This window comes from Calliopsis andreniformis, chromosome 2 (assembly GCF_051401765.1).
Source record: "Calliopsis andreniformis isolate RMS-2024a chromosome 2, iyCalAndr_principal, whole genome shotgun sequence".
Classification (NCBI taxonomy): Eukaryota; Metazoa; Arthropoda; class Insecta; order Hymenoptera; family Andrenidae; genus Calliopsis; species Calliopsis andreniformis.
In genome coordinates this window covers 13248902-13269351 of record NC_135063.1, presented here as the reverse complement: position 1 = coordinate 13269351, position 20450 = coordinate 13248902, and the positions used below count along the sequence as shown (strand labels likewise).

Below are 20450 nucleotides of genomic sequence, written 5' to 3'. Positions count from 1 at the left end.
CGATCACTCTATTTTTCCATGAAATTTGTAACGAAACACAAATTCGCGAAGAATTTCCAAAGATCAACGTACAACGAGGCTTCACCTTTCGATATTTTCCTGTCGTTTATCGGTTTTTAATATTCGCGTTCGCGGTCCGAACAGCTTGAGCCTCGAGACGTAGCTCGACGCGAGCTGCTGCGGTACGGAGGGCAGCATCCACGATATTGCTCCGTGGTGAGCCTGTTCGTTGATAGGAACTCGCCTGGAAAGGGTGGGAGTAGCGGAGAGGGTGGGAGCCACAGGGGAAGGTCACCCTCCAGACACGTCCGCCAACCAGTGACGACACCTGCAAAGACGGTAACCATGTTTCCGTTACTATAGCGTCAGCATCAATGCTCGTTTCAGTATTGGTGGTTGCGGCACCAGCGACGGTAGCAACGACGATCAGAGGACCACTGTCGACAGAGACCACAGTTTGATACCGGTAATCGTAACGATCATACATGTTTTCGACCGCAAAATCGCAAGGAATAATCATCAATATTCGATAGGAAATTCTTAATAATTTTTCTCATTCTGCTTATCAGTGTTACAATTGTGATGAGAAAATATTGCACATTTTTGCGACACAGTATTACTGTCACAGCAAAGCTGAATTTTAAGAAACTATATATTAGAATAAGTTACCCATCTCTTTCAAGCAACGTATGTTATTCTGTGTCGAGAGAAACGACTCTCCAGCACGTCCAATGCCACGTAATCACATTGCGGCTCGCCTTCACACTGTAGTCCTATAAGTTTGAGATCTCTAACATTGACACTGCGATAAAAGGGTATCTTGAACAATAGGTAGTAACTGCTTTCGCGTGACACGTAAATTTCCTTGCGTGTAATGGGCTACGCTGCAACTCCCATCCTCTTCGTGGATTACCTTTGTCAAGGTCAGATCAAGAGATGGTTCTTTACTCATCATTAATGCTTCTATTAACTGTTGACAAGAAAACGCAATAAAGCAATTTTACGAAAATAGATTCTAAGCGATCGGGTAAACAGTTTCATCGATTACCAACTTTTTCTTTCAGCACTTGACCACTAGTCAATGAGAAAATAGCAACATCTCGAGCTACTCGCTGCAAATCCACTTCCATTCCAATTAAAATAACAATCGTGGTGTTTCTAGATTCGGCGAAATTTCGGATAGTCTTTAGTATGTCGTCCCGTAACTCAAGAAAATTCTGAAAAGCATTTGGTCCAATTTGTCGATGTAATAAGTGGATTAGCTTACTAATATTTTTACCTTGACCAACATAGGCAACCCTACGATTGGCACTCCACCAGTGACTTTCAAGTCTTTGATCAGAAGATCATCAGGAGTTAAGTGGCTTATGTCAGTTTTTGCTTTGATGATCTCGTTGAACGCCTTGTTTCTATCAAGATCTAATTTGCCAACTTTCTCGAGAGTTTCTACGATTTCAACATCGATGGGAGTAGCACGATCGGCTTCTTTTGAGAAATTAGAGGTGTCGATCAGAATTGGACCTATCGCAAAATAAACATAATTAAACGATGTACTTCTAAAACAATGTTCGTCTAGAACTGACAAAGATCAGACTTAAATTTTGACCGTGAAGAATTAAAGTTATATCTCAATTGTTACTCTGTACTTATTAATACCATAAGCAGAATACAACTTGCCTCGTAAAAGATTGGACAGTCGAGTGTCAATTACTTCCGGATGTTTGCCAAACAAACTTCGCGCCACTAAAGTGGCGCAGCTGCCTACGATTTCTAGGTGAACCTCTTTACCGGGCCAAGGCCATCGTGGGTCTCGTGGTCGATGATCGATAACTCGAACCACATTATCCTTTAGAAAAATATCCTCGTCTGGGAGGCTGTGATGATCAACCAATACGACTTCCATATCGATTCCTTTATCTTTCAAGGCTATTAAGTCTATCTGATCCCTATAGTCAGACCATGAGTCATACGTCTTTTTATTGCGAATTAGACTCAATCCCACGAAACTCACCGAAACGTTAAAAGATTCGAGGGAATATCATGACGTTTCAAAAAGTATACGACTTCCGTTTTCACACGGTACTCCCTTTCCGGTATGTTCATCAGTGGAACTACTGCTAAACCTGTTTCATTGTTTTTTATGCCATCCAGATACTCGCAGAATCCTTGAATCAGCGCGGATACAGCAGAATCTAAATCGCAAGTCATATTACCCAGAACGATGCGAACTTTTTTGTAGTCAGACAGGTTTGACTAAAATAACACTCGAAATTAGGAAACGTTTCTTGTAATTTTCATTTATATTTCTCTAATTATTTGAATCTTAAATTGGCAATGAATTCTAAATTGAACTGGAGCGAAATTCAAAATGAATGAAACTGTTCTGTAGTACTTTCTTCAAACAAAAGATGGCAGCTCTATGCTTGGATACTACTGACACCTATCGGCCAATTATCTATTCGTTTGTTATCAAGTTATCAGTGGTTATCAATCTTTCATTCTATATCTACATCTGTCATGTTTTCTTAACAATATAATGGTTAAAGTCAAAATGAGCGAAAGATATTTGTCAGAACATATATACGGTACGTACATACACCCTACGCTTTATAATCAATCACCAATATTCTGATATGCCTGGTTATAATCCCTACAACGAATGACATTAGAAAGGACATAAAATGAAATTTACCAAAGCAGCTTTCGATGCCAAAAGAAACGAATCCATGACTCTGCGTTTTAACACAAAATTCCTTCGATATTAGTCGACCCTCTTAGATCATTTGCTCTTCAACACTACATGCACAGGTGAAATAACCTGTCAAGGTAAACACGTCAGTTTCAAAGCAAAGTACACGAATAAATCGCTGTTAACTCATAGAAATTGACAAGATGAATTAATAGCTCGCTAGCTTCAAAACGAACGAAATAAACCCCTCGAAATCATTTCGAATCGTGCTCCCTCATTACTCACGTCACAAACGAAATCCAAACACGCGCCAAGAATGCAACTGATTCATGGATTCGACGTCCATTAATCTCGCACATGCCAGTCGGCCGGCGTTACTCGGAAGTCCTCGGGGTCAGACGAAGCTGCTCGAGCCTGTTCGACGATACTCGAAGGGAGCCGATCGCGAACGATCGGTGTGACAGTAATGTCCGTGACTGCTAGTTTCACTGTTCTCCCTTGGGTTCGGTGTCCTTCCTCGCGCGATGTAAAAGCACGACTGTACTCTTCACCACGTTCGGTCGATCGTTATTTCGATCCAGCACACTCCACTCGTCTTCCGATAGAGTCGTGCATGCGAGTGTCACAGCAAGCATGTGCTTTCGTTCGAACTTTCACGCACCCGACCGCCCACGTACCTCGCGAAGCAGGGCTTCGATTTTGTCTTAGATCTAACAGTAGTCGCCGAGATAAGAAACCTTTCCTCGGGGAACGCGACATGTGTTCGACGAGACTGATTACCGCGGGGAAAGGGAGCTCTTCGATACTGATTTCCGTGACGATGACGAAGGATTCATTGACGAAGGTTCGTTAGGTTCTACCCTGAAAATCCATTCGCGACGTTAATCGTCTTAATACTCTAACGATACGGTGCTCGTTTCCAACGACATAAGAACCCTTTAGTTTTGACATTAACTATAGTCTAGTAATTGAAATCGAGTGCCTGGAATGAACCGTGTATCAGCATGCACCGATTGGTTCGAGGGACAGAATCAGCTTGGAGGTGTCGGTAAAAGTGATATCGAGTGAAAAGAGGAAATGCAGGCGGCAGTGGGTGGGGAAGGGAAGGAGATGAAAGAGGTAGAATCGCAAAGCGCAAGGCGCGTAGGAAGTGATAGGTTAGAGATGTGCTGAGGAGCGCGTTCGGTGGAATCAGTGAGAGCTGTAGTGAGCAGTGACGGTTAATCTCGCGTTCGATTGTCAATCGAGAGAGCTGAATATCATGAGATCATCTACTTGTTGGCAGACAAGGACAAAGTAACGTGGGTGTAACCGAGCGACCAAGACGACCGTCTCCCCAAGATGCGATTCAATAAGCAAGAGCTACTGACCCTGGCTACGCAACCGTCGCAGAAATTCGAGAAGGAGGGTATATTGTACGTACGCGAGCGACAAGAAGGCTTCTTTCGCAGGAATGAGAGTGAGTGATCCAATCCTTGGCAAATACGAAAACCTCGCGATCTACTCGCGCGAACTGGTCGTCCATTTGAATAAAACTGATCAATCGATCCAACGTACATGTATTTTGCCGCTCAGGCCGACGCATGTTTCTTCTCCCTCATCTACATTGTACATGTTTTGATCCTTGAAAATAAACTCACGTGACACACGCAAATTCTTCGTTTTCTGTTTAATGTAGAGCCCATCATCTATTCCGAAAGCACACGAGCCCCTACGTTCTGCCACAGACAAGGTGCAGAGTAGATCTATTACCTAATGTGATTCTTTGACATATACCCATCTATGTTATCTGTCTAGAATCATAGATGACCTGTAACGTTCTTAGTGGTCACGATTGAAACTAGATTCGATGGTAAGAACATTAAAAACGAAAGTTTGAGATTGGTACTTTAGTTCAGGAATTCTCGTTAGGGGATAGATCTATCTTATACCTATTTCGTTTCGCGTTCATTGCTTTAAACACAAATGCTGTATCCCTTTTAATACTCCATCATATACGTTTGAATAATATTCAGAATTTGTACTCAGAAGCGAAACATAAACCCATTCAGATTTTGTCGCGTCGTCTACGAAGAATTTGTTGAGCTCGCGTTTACGATGTATAGGGTGTCGAAGCTATGAAACATCCCGAATCGACTACTAACTTCCTCCAAGCGAGTTTCTTAGAAAGATTCAGATAACGTCGAACACGCGATACGGAAATAAGGGTGCAACCCGCTGCATGTACACACGACTTGTATCATATGAAATAATTTCTTGCAATCAATTAATGTATCGTCGTCGTCATCTCATCTTTTTGAACGACGTTTCCTTGGTTACTTGGGATGAAAAGCGATCGCTGATCTGAAGACTGTTCATCGAAGCGAGGACAAACTGGTTTACCAAAGCATTCTGCATAGAATGTTACCTCGAGTTTCGTCAGAGTAGTTTCGTAGTTTATGTTAGCCGCTGTTGTCTGGACTGCTGAAGTATGAATTCGGGATGTCGCATAGTTGCAAGAACACTATACACGACCTACTGCCAATAGCCTGGACTTGTCGTAGCTTGTATTTTTCCTTTTTTTTTTTTTTTTAAATAGAATCGTCGAATGTATTTCTCTGTTTTTCTTTGAAATATAGTTTTGATACATCCCTATAGCGCGCATCGAGCATGCCTCCGAAAATCGTGACGACCAGCCGAGCCTCCTAGTCTCTCTGTTATCTTTCCTCATTGTGCATTCCCATTTCCACGACACTTGCCACTTGTCACTCCGTTTTGTCCCGTTCGAGTCGGACGTGTGCATTACTTTATTTCTTTTGTGTCTGCACTACCGTTTGAAAACAGTGGATACTGTGAACGACGAAGAAAAATATACCCTAAATAGACGAAAAACGATAGACTCCCTGAGAGCCACGTCCGACTGCGTCCACAGTTCGGGACAAACTAAAAGCTACCTGTAGCTACGTATCATTTGCAGGTACAGGTAAAAAATCTAACAACAAATGTCAAAAGGGAAAAACTCATAAGACACTGCGAGACCTCAGTTGCGTTACAGCCAGTACGAGTAAAGGTATATTCGAAGTTTTTGTTTCTTTTTGTCCCGAAATTGTCTCCCGCTGTCATACCTCAACATCTGTCACAATTATCACGCTTTGTCGTCGCAAATGGGACCGAGCTGCTGGCTCTTATCTCCGACTGACCGTCCTCTGGAGAAACCACTACGTTAAATAAACGCTTAGTGCTTTCCAATTTTCAATTACACATTCCACACGCCTGTTTCCACCTTAGTCCTACTGATCACTAGATCCAGGATCCATAGATTATAAATAAGAGGATTGGTTTAGTAGAAGTAGATAGGCTTGACGAAGTTGAGCGCTTTCGTGCATGAGTAGATGTACAGTTTATCGTTATAGGCTCGTTACGGTCACTATAATTTTCCCATTTTTTACCATTTTACCTTCACTGTAAACTCGTCGGTGAATAGTGAGCCTGTATCGAGTATACACTGTATTTGAACAATAGGGCATGTCTGTCGTCTTGCCAAAAAATATAATTGCATGACTAGCATTATTGTCCCGCATGATAAAGTCTATTTGCCGCACGTGTTATCTAAATTACCGCGACGAAACTGCATGACGTTTCATTCCCTTGACAAGGAACGAATAAAAGATTGTTCTGACGTTTTTTACTGCTGTGAATAGAACGCTTTACTCTAAGTTTTAAGAAAGATCGAGATGTCCGTCCCATCGTGAAACTTCTAACGCTTCGCGTTCTCTTCCAGTTTCATTCTAACCCTCTAACAACTGGTACGTATAGACGGATGCGTATTCTCGCCGCCCCAAATTCCACCCTGTATCTCTGCGATGAAAACAGTCCACAATCCTTCCCTGCGTTCTTCCGTGAGCTTTCTAGAAGGCTTTCGGAATCACGATCGCGTTCAGAAAGTAACGCGCGAACGTTATTCTCGTCTGTTGGACAGTAAGTTTGGAGAGATGGTGCAGATTACGAGGGAACCTATTGTTTTATTTCAAATCACGGGAGCAATGGTCGGAACCCCTAGGAGTAATAATACTCGAACAATGCTTCGTTCGAGTGGAACAACCGAGCAACCAGGTTCCTTACGGATTCAGCATAGGTAAGGTTCCTCCAGGAACCTCCTCTGGAGGCTATCGATCATTGATCTCCTTAATTGACTGTTCCCGATTTTAGTATTCGACGGAGGCTTGATCCAAGCGCTGGGTGCGAACTCGGCCGAAGAGAGGGACAGTTGGTTGCAGGCTCTTCAGTTGGCTAGCTACGACTGTATGCGAAGCCAGTTACTTGCTTTGCGACAACGAATAGAGGCGTTCAGTGGACATAAGCACGATACAGATATTCAGATGTTGCGGCTACAGAGAGGAATTTCTACAGGTTCGAGTATTTCTGTACTCAAGATTACTGCTATATTGCTATATTTATTCATTTACTGTTATATTTTGTAGTTTATACTCACAATGATATTCCATACCATTTCAGATCCTGCCGAAATACCAATGTGTGAGATATCACTGGCTTGTGACAATCTCCTCTGCGACGGGCACGGTCGACCACCAAATCCGGTCTTAGAGATAGACGTTCAGCCTAAAGGCTCCAAAACGTGGATCAAGTACGCGCGAACAGAAGTAGTGGAAGTAAGTCACTGTTCCATAGCTTTCATAGTTTCTATTAAGCACAGGATACAAGCATTATTGTACCTTCATTTTTACGCAGCGGAGCAGCAATCCTGGCTTCTTAACAACCGTGAGCTTTCGTGCCAGTGACGGCTTATCCACGGACACAAAAGTGAGGATAACTGCGTACGATGTCAGGGAACGTGTCAGTCAAACAGCAACACCGATAGGGAATGCGATGGTGACTTTGAGCACGGTTCAAGACACTCCCAGGTAATTCTAGCGACTCTCGTTTCCGATCTGCGCTCGTTCGCTACTCGTTTCGAGGTTTGTCTAGCCATCGCGCCTCTGACTAGCGATCCAACTGTTCCAGGTTGAGGATACCTTTGAAATCGGCGAAAACGACCACTGTTGGCTTTCTGACGATCAATGTGTGGAACCTAGAGGCGGAAGATAAGGGGAATAGTACTGAGAGTACACCGTCGAAGGAGCCTCCATCGGGAACAAATCAACAGGTACAGATGGAGATACTATCTTCCTACGCATTACTGTTTAGTTATATTCTTTTGTAGAACAATATTCTCTGTTTACCTTTTCGTTCCAGATAGCTTCACACAGACGCTCGCAATCGTTACCACCTCGATTAGGAACGAAAATGAAGTTACCACATCAGGGTCAATTGAAGCTTCTGTTCGCCAATCCGTATATACAGACATATAGGTACTGTTCGATAAGACAAAGTGAAACCACTTAAACTTAACATCACCTCTGTAATATTGCTGCTTCAGGTTTCACTCAGGTTTAGGCGGAGACATCTGCGTTCACGAAATCATGGCTGAAAGTAAACTTTGCTTTCAATTTCCGCAACATTTACTGTAAGCAAACTTGTCAACTTTTTTATTACAACTTTAAATTTATACCAGAGGTTTTTAAAAGAATTTTTCTCTTAGGGCCATTTGGATTCAAGAAGAAAAAGAACTATTACAAGAAGTGGCTGGTATGGGTGAACTTCGAGAACCTTGGCATACTAAACAGGTGGATTTGCTTGATCGTCATCTTCACCTTTTGCATCTTTATTCGCAGGCTAAAGAGAATTTGGCTGCATTTAAAGGTAAAGATTCTTCCCTTCTTTCTCTTCTTGTTGGCTTCCTTTTCTTTCTCACTCTCTCTCTTTCCCTCTTTCTTTCTTTCTTACCTTCCTTAGGGAGCTATTTCAAACGGTCCTCGCGCAAAAACGATAGGACACTCGAGTTCGCGCCGCTCAACTTACACCTCCAACGAATGTGGGTTCACAACGATACGCTGAATAAATGCGGCTTCTACGACTTTATAACTGTTGGAGCATTTACTGCACATTCGCATAAAAGTAAAAATGGCGGTCTTATTAGGTAATTATTCATAAAACCGAATTGATAGGCCAAACTCGTGATTACCATCTTTTACTGAAGATGAAAATGTTTCAGGCTAGTGCAGGCTCTGAAAGAGTCACCGACGCGTGGCAGTCAGTTGTACCAAGGAACATCGAAAATAACAATGGCGCACGATGCCATACAGGCGATCAAGCAACTCCGACGGGACGTGGTCGAAGCCATGCGCGCATTGATGAAACTCGCCAAAGAAAAACAGACTAGCGGAATGTTACCAATTTGCGAGGATATGATAACAAAAACAAGGATTCTGCTCAGTCTCTGGGATCCAGGTTTGGTCGAGGAAGCTTTAACATTTCTTGAGGAATATAAGGTGGCTAAAGTTCAAGACGATACGAACGATGACACTCTCAACTTGGACTTTAAGGCGAATCAGTCCTTGTCTCCGTTCAAACGGATTACACAGCAATTGAACTTCGATCTAAAAAGTCCCGATTTCGATGATTTTGTCACGCCTGATACTCCAGAATGCGTGAAAGATCTGTGGACAAGGGAGAATGAGAAAAACAGTTATGCTATGTTCTCCTCGAAAAATGAACGAGCCCGTGTTAATGCGAAAAACGTTAGTTCTACTGTCAGTGAGGATGCGAATGAGGAAAATTTTGTCATTTTTCCTGCAGCTGAAAACGATGGCAAGGACATGCAAATTACAACAAATGATAACTTTGTCGATAACATACCTAACATCTGCAACAATAAAAACAATGACAGTGGTGACAACGTGGATGTTAATAATGAGACCGATAATGATACTGCAAAAGAACGTAACATCGCCATCGAAACTGAGGATAGCGAAGAAAGGGAGGAAGTTAAAAGTGACATCGATCCATGTAAACGATTTTTGGACACTCAGAAAATGTGCAATTCACCTTCGGCCAATTACTATAAACCCACAGATGAACCTGAGCCTTGGGATTTAACGCAGCTGAATATTGAGGCAAGCGTGATGTGCTTGGTATCGAAGGTAAAATTCCTCTGTGGAAGATGTAGTAGTCCAGCTGTGCGTCTACGGAACAGGAACACTGTAGGAAGATCGCATAGTTTAAAAGGCCGATTTCCAAACGATCGTAACAAAAATGTTCAAGTGGTAACAATTCAGCCAAAAAACGATGTTAAAACTGAGGAATCGAGTAAGCTACTCGAAGGTGTAGAAAATCGTGTAGGTTCGCGACAGCATGCAACTTCGAGTTCGAGTTCAAGCCCTAATCCGTGCTCAGGAACAGAGAAAACAACACCAGCATTGTCTAAAGCCAAAGAAGGTAAAAAATTAAGATATAATAATTGAGTTAGCGGTGAGTGGTGTAACACTTACCGATTATTTTTTTCAAAGTGTGTCAAGCAGTCGATTCCATGACGAGGGTGATCAAAAGCAATTCAGGACAGAGAAACAAATTCACTGAGGGTCTAGATTTTGCTTCAATCGTCGACTGGACAAGTGAACTCAGGCCAAGTATGAAAAAGTTGCGGCAAGCTATGGATGGCTTATTAAAGACCGCCAGATTGACGCACTCAGTGTTTAGGGTGCAGGAAGATGCGAAAATGGCCCAGCGTGCTTGTAACGTTAGATACAGGCGAGATGTCTGTTTTAGTCAAGCAGTGAGTTTCTTTATGGAGATCATCAGCACTATCATACATAGTTCACTGCAATTCTCACATATGTTTTTTCAGTTAACCAGCTTGGTGTCTGGTATAATGGCAAAACTGTGGTGCCAGAGACCGGATCCTATGTTTTTGTTAATTCTGACTACGCTTGGACCTCTGGTCTCATTCGAAGGACTTCTCAGTTATTATGGAGACGAGATTGACATGTGGGGAGACATGGCAGTGGCTGTAGAAGATATGCACACCGTCACCTTTACTTTGACTAGATGCGGCATACAGCCAAGGTGAGAACCAGAATTAAAAATAATACTAAGTGAGCTTAATTTTTTTATGGACTCATATTCTGTTCAGACTCGAAGGAAACAATAATGGCCCATTTCAACTGCCTCTACCAAGAGTTCTCGGCTCTCGTGCTGCTTTGACAGTCATGCTTCCTGTGCCAGACGCGATTTATTCTCTGCTACCACTGGTTCCTTCTTCAAGGCAGACCATCTCCTTTAACGTCACCCCCGTCTTCTTTAATGTCGGTATCAACGAGATGGCCTCCCTCGCGGAAAGCCTTGGTACCACGAAACCACAACAGAAGAGCAACATGGATAATTTTGATAGACTGAATGAATATTATTTGCGGTTTAAGAAGCTTAATCTACCCATGGAGACAACCTCCACTCGACGTAAGCAGCACATTTGTCCTCCTTTATACATAGACGTATGTAAGTTACTACTGTTTTTGTATTCATTTTAGTCGGCACGAGATCGCCACTTGGCCAAACATTGACGGAGCTGATGGTCACCCTAAAAGCTACTGTTCAAGCCAAAGTAAACAAGAACGTGGAAATTCTGCAATTGTCCTCCCAGATCTGTCGACGAATGCGCGGTTTGAGGTTTACCAGCTGCAAAAGCGCGAAGGATCGTACTGGCATGTCCATCACCTTGGAACAAGTAAATATATTGTCTGCTGAATATCACTTGGCCGAACACGAATTCACCAGGGCTCTCGATTGTATGCGAAGGTTGGTTTCTATTCCGAGTAACGTTAGAATATTGCAATATTGTCCCATACTGGTAGGATCATAGTACTTTCTTCATTCTAGCGAGGGATGCCGAAGAGAGAACACCTGGAAAAATATTGGAATAAGGAAATACGCATTTAATAGCTTACAAATTTTGACGTTCCCAAAGCTCTATCGTCCACCAACAGGAACTTATGGATCGGCACAAACTTAAGCGACAAGGGTACACTTTCAGTTGATCAATCGATACAAAACAAAATGAATTTTGTAATGAAGATAGACTAGGACCAACACACATTATTCCAGCTGTTGGCAGTCAGAGAAGACCTATAAGTAAGTGTAGTACATGATACTAAGCTTGGTGACTTTAAACGGTGTTTATCCAACGTGAAGTGGATGTGTTTCGAGAACTCACGAAGTTACACTTTCACGTTCTTTACCTTCATCGAACTTGCGTTGAATCGTTACAGGATTTTCTAAATTCGATTCGTTGCGAGGTAAAAGAGTGCCATTTAGTATTTAATCTATATCACGCAGTGGCGTGACTTTAAAGAAAATAATATAGGAAGTCATGTTGGATTCGAAAGATAAAAAGTGTATTTTTATTATTTCTGTACATAAGATTTTACTCGTATACTCTGTATGTATAAGATACGAATCAACAACCCGGTAGAAATTTTATTAAAACACGTTGTGCCAATGGTTCTGGTGGCCGTCTGTTTCAAGTGCTGCATGACAGCGATTATTGCGTTCTACCACGTAGAATGCACTAATCAGTCATAGTACTGTTGCAGCTTCTCGCGAGATTTTCGAAACGAGTGCATCGAACGTTTTTTATGGACCATGATGCATACAGTAGGCAGAAAAGAGAATTAATGTTGCGTTTCTCACGAAAACGAAAAGAGTTGCGCTCTGTAAAGGAAGTTAGTCTACAGTCTCTTCCAGAGGATAACGCTATGTTTGTAATTTGTAACTAAAGAGCGAAACAGTCAAATCGAATGAATTGATATTATCTTTGTGTTGAAAATCTCATGGAAATACCTTAAAGAATGGTCTAGTTACGTGTTAATAGTTTTCTCCTATTATGAATCCACCTAAGGATATGTCTGAGTGATTAAGATTGAATTGCCAAATATGTCCACTATTATATTTTTGTAACATATCCAGCAAATTGCCTTTTAAGTCACTTATGTGATTTAAACTCTGGAACACTTCCAAACACATGCAAGTTTAGTTTTATTATAGCATGATTTTTGAGACTATTCTTAAAGGTATTCCTGTAATGTACCGCAATCGCAATATTGATATTTGTGGTACATCGTCTATCGCGCACAAAAATCTAATTGTGCGTTCATTTCTTTAGAAGCATAGAATTTTAGCTCTTGTCAGGGAACAAGCTGTTTTCAATAAATTATTGACCTTACACTAAACGAATTCTTTTCCATTCTTACCCTTCAATAACTGAGTTCCAAATCATTCATTCTTTCCAAGAAATTCCCAAAAATCCTGTACTATTTTTTCCGCGCGTGTGGGCAACGATTATTGACCTGTTCCACGAAGGATCCGATCAAGAGAAGCACTCCATTTGGGGGAGTGTCTAAGAAAACCGACACAAGCGTTGAAAAGGGAAGTGAACACAATCGCGGGAGAAGAACCATGACGAAGGAATTGTAAGTAGTATTTCGAAGTATAGATAGCGGAAAAGAATGGGGGAGCTGAAGGAGGGTCGAGCAGGCGGATGGTAGCTGTGTTGGTATCGGGGGCGCAGCTTGCAGGCACGGGACAATGCACAGCCACGGAGCTGGCCGTTAGCGGGCACACCTGCTCATTCCCTGGCCCAACCATACCCCCAACTTTTTACGGAAAGGACGAGGACGATATAAAAGTGGTGGGGCGACTTTCAGTGTGGCCAGTGAGCTTTCAGTATTGGAGCGTCGCGTACGCGCCGCGCCGAATTTCGAGCAAATACGAAACCATCGCAGAATCCACGATAAAAGTAAGGGAAGAAGGTGTATCGACAGATCACCAGCTTTCCTACCGCGATAACGAGACGCTATCAGGGTGATTTTAATTCAAACATGACGCAAGAGGGAACGTGGTTGCTATTGCTATCCTGGATAACTTTAGTCGCCGCTGTCGCGCGAAACGAAACACCCGCGAGTGAAGATGTCTCCGACGCGATAAGATCGATAAGGGAACAAGTAAACGCGCTCGTGGATCATCGACAGCAGGATTACAACACCCTCGAGGAGAGTCTGAAGCGCGCGATCGAGAAGAACACAGAGCTGTTTGTGTTGAAAAACGAAGTGAAGCAACTCAGGTAAAGTGCATGTCCCATTTGCATTATGAACGAACTGCTTTGGGACATAGCTGTTTCACGGTTGATCTTTCCATTCAGAAAGGAGGTGGACTCCCTTCGCGGTGGAAATGGGAACGGGAACGAGGCGAAGAATGAAAGACTACGAGTGAGATGGTTGGGAAGCGCTGTGACCGAACTTCAAGGAGAGGTTGCAGAAGTGCTGAGGACGAGGAACGCGAGCGAGGAGCTCGCGGAGAGGTCCAGGATGAGAGGCGAGCTCACCCTGTTGAAGGGGGACGTTGCCGCTGTTGGAAGGGGCGTTCGAAATCTTGGCGGCAGAATCGCGAAGATCGAAGCCGTCCTCGGCACGATTCGCGTGGATATCGCGGCGGTCAAAGAACGCTTCAGCCTGCTCTCTCGCACCTGCGCCGACATCGCCAGTCAGGTAACATCTTCCTTCTCTTTCTCCCTCTCTCTTCTCTCCTTTTCATTCCTCTTTCAAGCTGCACGCCACTTTCTCCATGCTTGTACATTCTTATTTCCCCGCCATTCTCCTTATCCTCTTTCTGTCCACCTGCTCGAGGTCCAATCGATCGCCCATCTGCCTTTTGCGGTCCTTTCATTCCCTCTACATTCTCTCTGTTTCGCTCTTTTCATCGCAATTCCAGATAAAGGGGTTTAGAAACGATGGTCGAAGACAATGTTTAGAAAATGAGCTGAAACCTTCTCTCCCTGATTTATCACTTCTTCATATTCCATTTTTAATCGTATCAATTGGCTAGAGGTATACCTATGCACGTATGGAAGAACAGTTTGTAATTCATTTTCAGCTCAGATGACAAAGACCTATCGTAGACACGCTGAAGATCATGTTACATCTTTTTAGTTAGAGTACTATAGTCAGTTGGTGTTCCTAAATACCTGTGCTTCTTTTTTGGGATTGTCTGTATACATAAACGCATACATATGTATACATATGTAATAACTGATGTGGAAGGTAACAGCAAGGAATGCTCTAAACGGCGAGCAGCGGGACCGTGACGCGACAGCTGCAGCTGCCGCGTTCGATCGGACCCACGGCCGTGACCAGCTGGCACTCGTTCCTACGATCATTCGTTTCGAAGCGTTTCTTCCTTTTTTATTTTTTCTCTTCTGAAATTCTTCAGGCGACGAGAAGTTTTTAATGCCTTCAGAAGTCCTGAGGTATAATTTTTCTTTCAAAATGCTTGTTTCAGTTAAGCGCAGTACAGATCGAGGTGAAATCCCTTCGATGCGAGTCGTCCGTCAATTCAGAAAATTCCATGAGTGGACGAAGGGAGAAGGCAGAAAGTGAGACTGGGGCAACATCTGTCGGATCGTCGATAGCAGAAGAGAATCATAAGAGCGTTGACCACGTGTCAAGGATCGGTAGGCGTCACCTGACAAGGAGGCACGGTTATTCGAGGCGTGGCGAAGAGTACCGAATTCGCATGGAAGATCGTTTGAAGAACCTGGAGCACAAAATGTCCCTGATGGCGCAGAGACGAGCGTCCCTGGAGAAACGGATCGCCTATGAGAACGAAGAGTGGCCAACGAATCTAAATAAGAGAGTCAAAAGTGTTGAGAAAGTCCAGGCTGAATTATCTCGACAGATCCTGAACGTGACTGAAACTGTTACCTGGACGAGGAAGATGGGCGAATCACTGGGTTCACGACTAGTCGACTCATTACGAGCTCTCGAGGAGGCTGTCGAGGCAAACAACTCGTCGACGAATCAAGAATTAGCGCGACTTGGAGTGAACGCTGCCAGAAAAGCGGCTGAACTCTCGCTAACTAGGGAAGAATTGAACAATCTGCGTCGAACAGTTCAAGCTTTAAGTGTCAGCGCGTCGAAGCTTCAAGAGAGAAGCGACAAACAACAAGAGGCAATCGATAGACTAAACAATAGCAACAACAACGCTACCACTGGCGACTTATCTCGATTCCCTGCGACAGTCACTTCGAAAGCATCTATGAGCTTACTAGAACTGGAGGACCGATACCATTTGATCGCAGACAGGCTACCAGGAAATTGCGAGCAACAACCTACAGACGGATCCAGAGATGGACTAAGGCTCTTAGAGGCAGGCCAACGAGTGCCCATGTTAGTCTACTGTCGCGACGGGTGGATCGTAGTGGCGCGTCGTATCGACGGCACTTTCGATTTCGATCGCAGCTGGAACGATTACGCTGTCGGTTTCGGTTCTCCAGTCAGTGAATATTGGATTGGCAATGAAATGCTGCATAAACTTACTCGCGACAACTGCACCCGACTCAGGATAGATCTGTTGGATATCTACGGGGAACGATGGCGCGCCGAATACGATTGGTTCACGGTTGGTTCTGAAGAAACTGGCTACAGGCTGCACGTGGACGGTTACACTGGAAATGCGACAGACGCGTTCTCTTATCAGAATGGGATGGCTTTCAGCGCGAAAGATCGTGACATGGATGCTAGTACTACTCACTGCGCTGCGAACTATCACGGTGGATGGTGGTTTAGCCGGTGTCAGCACGCGAATCTCAATGGCAAATACTCGTTGGGACTGACTTGGTTTAGATCTGACACCAACCAATGGATGTCGATCGCTTCATCGGAAATATCCTTACGTAGGAACTCAGATTGTAGCCGATCGCGGTAGCGTTTTCAGGAGAAAAATCCGCTTTCACGATGCCAAAGACTTAACATTGCATTATGCAACATAAGCCCGTATATACACGTGTATAATACAGTATATTAACATACATATATGAATGTAATTGCCAGCACTTGTCGAAGCGAATTGTGAACTGCAGTCTTATAACCAGAGGACTCTTGCGGAACGACAATGTTATCTCAATTGTTGAGAGTCTATTTCTAGATCTATTCCTATGTATTCTAAAGCGATTGAGCGGCGTTTCAACTTTATTACGCTTCGTCATTCAGTTTGCTTGGAGAAACACTTGACCAGAGACTACAATGAAATAAAAAGAAACGTATCTGTATTTTCCTTGGATCTGCATTTTTCTTTAATTCTCCCTCACGTTTTAAAGAACAAAATTGTAAATATTTTCACACCAAACAATTAGGGCTCAGTGTGATCTACTCTTGCATCTCTTCTTGTGAGTGAACAGACTGCCAGAGTTTCCATACGCGGAACCACAAACCTCGCAAACGTATGGCTTCTCACCTGTGTGCGTGAAGATGTGCTCTTTGAGATACTTCGATCGGCGAAAAGCTTTGCCGCAAGTCTCGCAACGAAAGTTTGCTTTGCCAGAGTGCAATCTTAAGTGATATCTGAGACCATTTGCAGAGACAAATGCAGCATTGCAAAACTGACAGATGAAGCGTTTATCACCACTGTGAATCTGTTCATGCCGCCTCGCGTAGCTTGGAATGACGAATCCTTTTCCACAGTACCGACACAAATGAGGCTTCTTGCCGGTATGCGATTTCAAATGGCGTGCTAGACCAGATTTAGAGACAAATGTTTTGCTGCAGATATCGCATAGGTATTGCTTCCTCGCTTCGTCGAGTGTGTCTGACTGCTCTTGATGGTCGACTACAGAAACCCCTTCGAATCTGGTAAGATTAAGATCGCGATCAACGCAATCGTTGAGCCTACGCGCTGTATCTTCCTTCCCTTTTACTTTAAACTTTGATTTTGTTTTGCCAAATGAGATACTACGTTCGTGACGATGATCTTCAACTGATCTTTCATCCTGTCCTTTCTCGTTTCCTTCGTCTTCGTCAGAAGAAATTCTCGAGTTGCTTCGATCTCTATTGATGATCTTTGCTTTAGAAGTATTATTCCTTGTTAAGTACTTTTTTTTAGTTCTTTTAGTTCTTTTTACTCTTCTTATTTTCTGTTTCGTTTTAATTTTGGAGACTTTTGTTGGAGAGTTAGGCTCAATTTTCTTGGGAGACGATTCATTGACTTTATTACTTTGATCTTCTTCTATGACATCGATCGATGCATTTGTTAGTAGATCGTATGTTTCATTTGTTTGAACGCTGTTATCCTGTAAAGATATGAGCGTTCCAAGTACAACTTACTTACTCACTCAATTGTCGTACTCAGATACTCACCCGCAAAGTTTTATAATTTAACGAAAGCCACTGGCGAAATACATCCGAATAACTCAAACCGTATTGCAGACGAAGTCTGCGTTCCGATTCCCTACATCGTTCACGAAATTCGTACATAGCGATCACATTTTTCTTACACTCATCACAGATCACATTTGGTAGCCCATCGTCTTCGAACAACTAGATTCCCAATAATGCATCACATCAAAAATGTATTGATACCACATTCAGAAGTATGTATATTGAGTAAATGAAAAAATAAGACAAGTACGATAACTTGAATAGAGATACGAAACTCACCGTGATGGGGCAAGAATCTAAGATACAGGCACGCAAATGTTTCGATACTTCGCTATTGTTAAATATCGGAGTCAAAGAAACTCTGATCTCAAGACATAACCTACAAACGTCACTACTAATCGTATCACTTTCTTTGTGCGACTGAGGACGTCTCATGGTACTCATAGTACTGAGCGTGTTTATACCGAGATATTTATAGAACTGTTCACTACCGAGTATCTTTGCTCACTGATGGAACTGTGTACAAAAATTTTAAAAGTACATAGGCTTCTTTACTACCCATTCCTAGTCACATACCCCCACGTGTTCTTTTACCTGTCTGTACTAGAAATCTGTTCTTGTGTCGGAGTGCTTAGTCACAGTTTAAGCAGAGACTAGATCTTTCACTTTATGGAGTTTAGTGTCACGTAGTCTGTAATACCGACATCGAAAAACAGAATTCGTTCTTTGGCGCCCTCTATGTCACAGGTAATGTTGACCCACGGTAACTGAGACATTTGGCGTTCCGAAGGGGTACTTATACTCCTGTGGTAAGTGGGGAACCAATGAAACTTCAAAGAGTGTAATAAAATCATTCATTAATTTATTAGTAATGTTATTCTATTACTATTGACCATTCAGTTGCTTTAAAGGAAGACTAATCTGCAAAATAATATGAAACGAAAAAACCTGTATCTTGGACATACATTTTTCTTTAATCTTCCCTTAATATTTTAATAAATAAATCGACTTCCCCTTTCGTGGATATTTCAATTCAAGCCTAAGCAATCAAGCTTCAATGCGATCTACTTTTGCACCTTTTCTTATGAGCAAAAAGACTGCCAGAATTCCCATATGCAGAATCACAATTCTCACATGCGAATGGCTTCTGGCCTGTATGTGTGTAAATATGCTCTCTCAAATACTTAGCCAACTGAAAGGCTTTGCCACAAGTTTCACAACGGTACTTTGCTTCACCAATATGAGATCTTATATGATTCCTGAGACCATTCTCTGCAACAAATGCAGCATTGCAGTATTGACAGACAAAGCGTTTTTCACTACTGTGTATTTGCTCGTGTCTCCTTGCGTAACTTGGAATGAGGAATGCTTTGCCACAGTACCGACAGAGGTGAGGCTTGTTGCCAGCATGTGTTTTCAAGTGAAGCGCTAGACCAGATTTCGAGATGAATGTCTTACTACACATATCGCATAGATATTTTTCCCTTTTTTTGACACCCTGTGAATTCTTCTCTGAATCCTCATAGTCGGCAATAAAAACCTCTTCAAATTTAGGGAAAACAAGATTGTGATCAACACAATTGGTCAATCTATTCCTTACATCTAGCGTTCCTTCTTCTGGACACTCAGTTTTTATCTCAGAGATTGAGATACTATGTTCATCAACATGGAATTCCATTGCCTTTTGATCTTCTTCTTCTTTCACATTTCCTTCATTTTCATCAGAAGCAATTCTCAAGTTGCTTCGATCTCTATTCGCGGTATTAGTTTTAGTTGTTTTATTTCTTGTTAAGTAATTCTTCCTATTTCTCTTAACTTGTTTTCCTTCTGTCATATTTTGTTGCTCAAGAATTCTAGAGATTTCTGAGGGGTAGCTATTCTTAGCTAGCTTGTCAGACGTTTCTTTAATTTCGTTCTCTTGGTCTTCTTTTACGTTTTCAATCAATGCATCTGTCAATCGATCATTCATTTGATTATTTGTTTCAGTACTGCTGTCCTGCAAAGACATGAGCATTCCAAGTATTTACCTGTGTCAGTTGTGTTAGTCACTTACTTACCTCTAGAAATTTATAGTTTAACGAAAGCCATTGGCGAAATACATCCGAATAACTCAAACCGTATTGCAGACGAAGTCTGCGTTCTGATTCCCTACATCGTTCACGAAATTCGTACATAGTGATCACATTTTTCTCACACTCATTACAGATCACATTTGGCAGGCGATTATCTTCGAACAACTAAACAAATAATCACGTTCAAGAAGTATTGAGAGCGTGATAAGAAATGTGCTGAGTGAGAGGGGAGAAGGAAGGACCACAAAATCTGTGACGATTTGAGCAGAGACAAGAAGCTTTGATTTGAACTGAGTCAAGAAACTCACCGAAACAGGGCAGCAATCCAAGATATAGGCACGCAAACGTTTCGATGTTTCAGTATCCGTAAATATTGGTGTGCAGGAAGCTTTGATGCCAAGACATAACCTACATGCGTCACTACTAATAACACTACTTTCGATGTTTGACTGTGAAAATTCCATAGTACTCATAATACTGTGATGTCTATATACAAAGGTACTTATGGAATTTTCGCGCCTGTATGTTTTTTCTTTCTGATGGAATTGAGTAATAAGAGCAAATTCGTTTACTGTCTTCTTCTGTGGTCATATACTGTCATATACCCTCACG

At 42.5% G+C, this 20450-nt stretch overlaps 5 protein-coding genes and 1 long non-coding RNA gene across 12 annotated transcripts; 3 read left to right on the top strand and 3 right to left on the bottom strand.

Annotated features, from left to right (window-relative positions):
- Positions 1–103: 103 nt before the first annotated feature.
- On the bottom strand, positions 104–776 carry LOC143188074 (uncharacterized). Its single transcript, XR_013003467.1, has 2 exons — positions 670–776; positions 104–328 (listed from the first exon to the last, which is right to left on the bottom strand). It is a non-coding gene; the product is annotated as an uncharacterized LOC143188074 (long non-coding RNA).
- On the bottom strand, positions 432–4428 carry LOC143188072 (exopolyphosphatase PRUNE1-like). Of its 5 annotated transcripts, none has more exons than XM_076392126.1 (7): positions 4330–4368; positions 2693–2818; positions 2012–2253; positions 1678–1946; positions 1280–1521; positions 1053–1217; positions 433–970 (listed from the first exon to the last, which is right to left on the bottom strand). In XM_076392126.1, the coding sequence occupies exons 2-7, from the start codon at positions 2726–2728 to the stop codon at positions 791–793; spliced, it is 1134 nt and encodes a 377-aa protein (XP_076248241.1). In that variant the 5' UTR covers positions 2729–2818; positions 4330–4368; the 3' UTR covers positions 433–790. The 5 variants fall into 5 exon arrangements, with proteins under 5 accessions (XP_076248238.1, XP_076248241.1, XP_076248240.1 ...); XM_076392125.1 differs by lacking the exon at positions 4330–4368 and adding an exon at positions 4247–4271; XM_076392124.1 differs by lacking the exon at positions 4330–4368 and adding an exon at positions 2975–3250 and having other exon boundaries at positions 434–970.
- Positions 3154–4109, top strand: LOC143188073 (uncharacterized). The gene is made up of 2 exons (XM_076392128.1): positions 3154–3533; positions 3975–4109. The coding sequence occupies exons 1-2, from the start codon at positions 3156–3158 to the stop codon at positions 3987–3989; spliced, it is 393 nt and encodes a 130-aa protein (XP_076248243.1). The 5' UTR covers positions 3154–3155; the 3' UTR covers positions 3990–4109.
- LOC143188069 (inositol polyphosphate-4-phosphatase type I A) lies at positions 4016–12789 on the top strand. 3 transcript variants are annotated; one of them, XM_076392117.1, is made up of 17 exons: positions 4016–4148; positions 5646–5738; positions 6648–6803; positions 6878–7078; positions 7184–7338; positions 7418–7590; positions 7691–7832; positions 7922–8037; positions 8106–8192; positions 8268–8428; positions 8522–8705; positions 8781–10003; positions 10075–10340; positions 10413–10630; positions 10698–11020; positions 11092–11359; positions 11441–12789. In XM_076392117.1, exons 1-17 carry the CDS (start codon positions 4031–4033, stop codon positions 11571–11573), a joined length of 4017 nt encoding a protein of 1338 aa, XP_076248232.1. In that variant the 5' UTR covers positions 4016–4030; the 3' UTR covers positions 11574–12789. The 3 variants fall into 3 exon arrangements, with proteins under 3 accessions (XP_076248232.1, XP_076248233.1, XP_076248234.1); XM_076392119.1 differs by lacking the exon at positions 5646–5738 and adding an exon at positions 6450–6474 and having other exon boundaries at positions 4118–4148; XM_076392118.1 differs by lacking the exon at positions 5646–5738 and having other exon boundaries at positions 4031–4148.
- Positions 12790–13811: 1022 nt separating this feature from the next.
- LOC143188071 (protein scabrous) lies at positions 13812–16318 on the top strand. The gene is made up of 2 exons (XM_076392121.1): positions 13812–14103; positions 14894–16318. Exons 1-2 carry the CDS (start codon positions 13924–13926, stop codon positions 16316–16318), a joined length of 1605 nt encoding a protein of 534 aa, XP_076248236.1. The 5' UTR covers positions 13812–13923.
- A 339-nt stretch (positions 16319–16657) lies between these two features.
- Positions 16658–20399, bottom strand: LOC143188375 (uncharacterized). The gene is made up of 10 exons (XM_076392585.1): positions 20147–20399; positions 19824–20003; positions 18835–19762; positions 18715–18749; positions 18467–18596; positions 18361–18396; positions 18325–18330; positions 18046–18269; positions 17746–17925; positions 16658–17678 (listed from the first exon to the last, which is right to left on the bottom strand). Exons 1-10 carry the CDS (start codon positions 20309–20311, stop codon positions 16749–16751), a joined length of 2814 nt encoding a protein of 937 aa, XP_076248700.1. The 5' UTR covers positions 20312–20399; the 3' UTR covers positions 16658–16748.
- Positions 20400–20450: the final 51 nt, after the last annotated feature.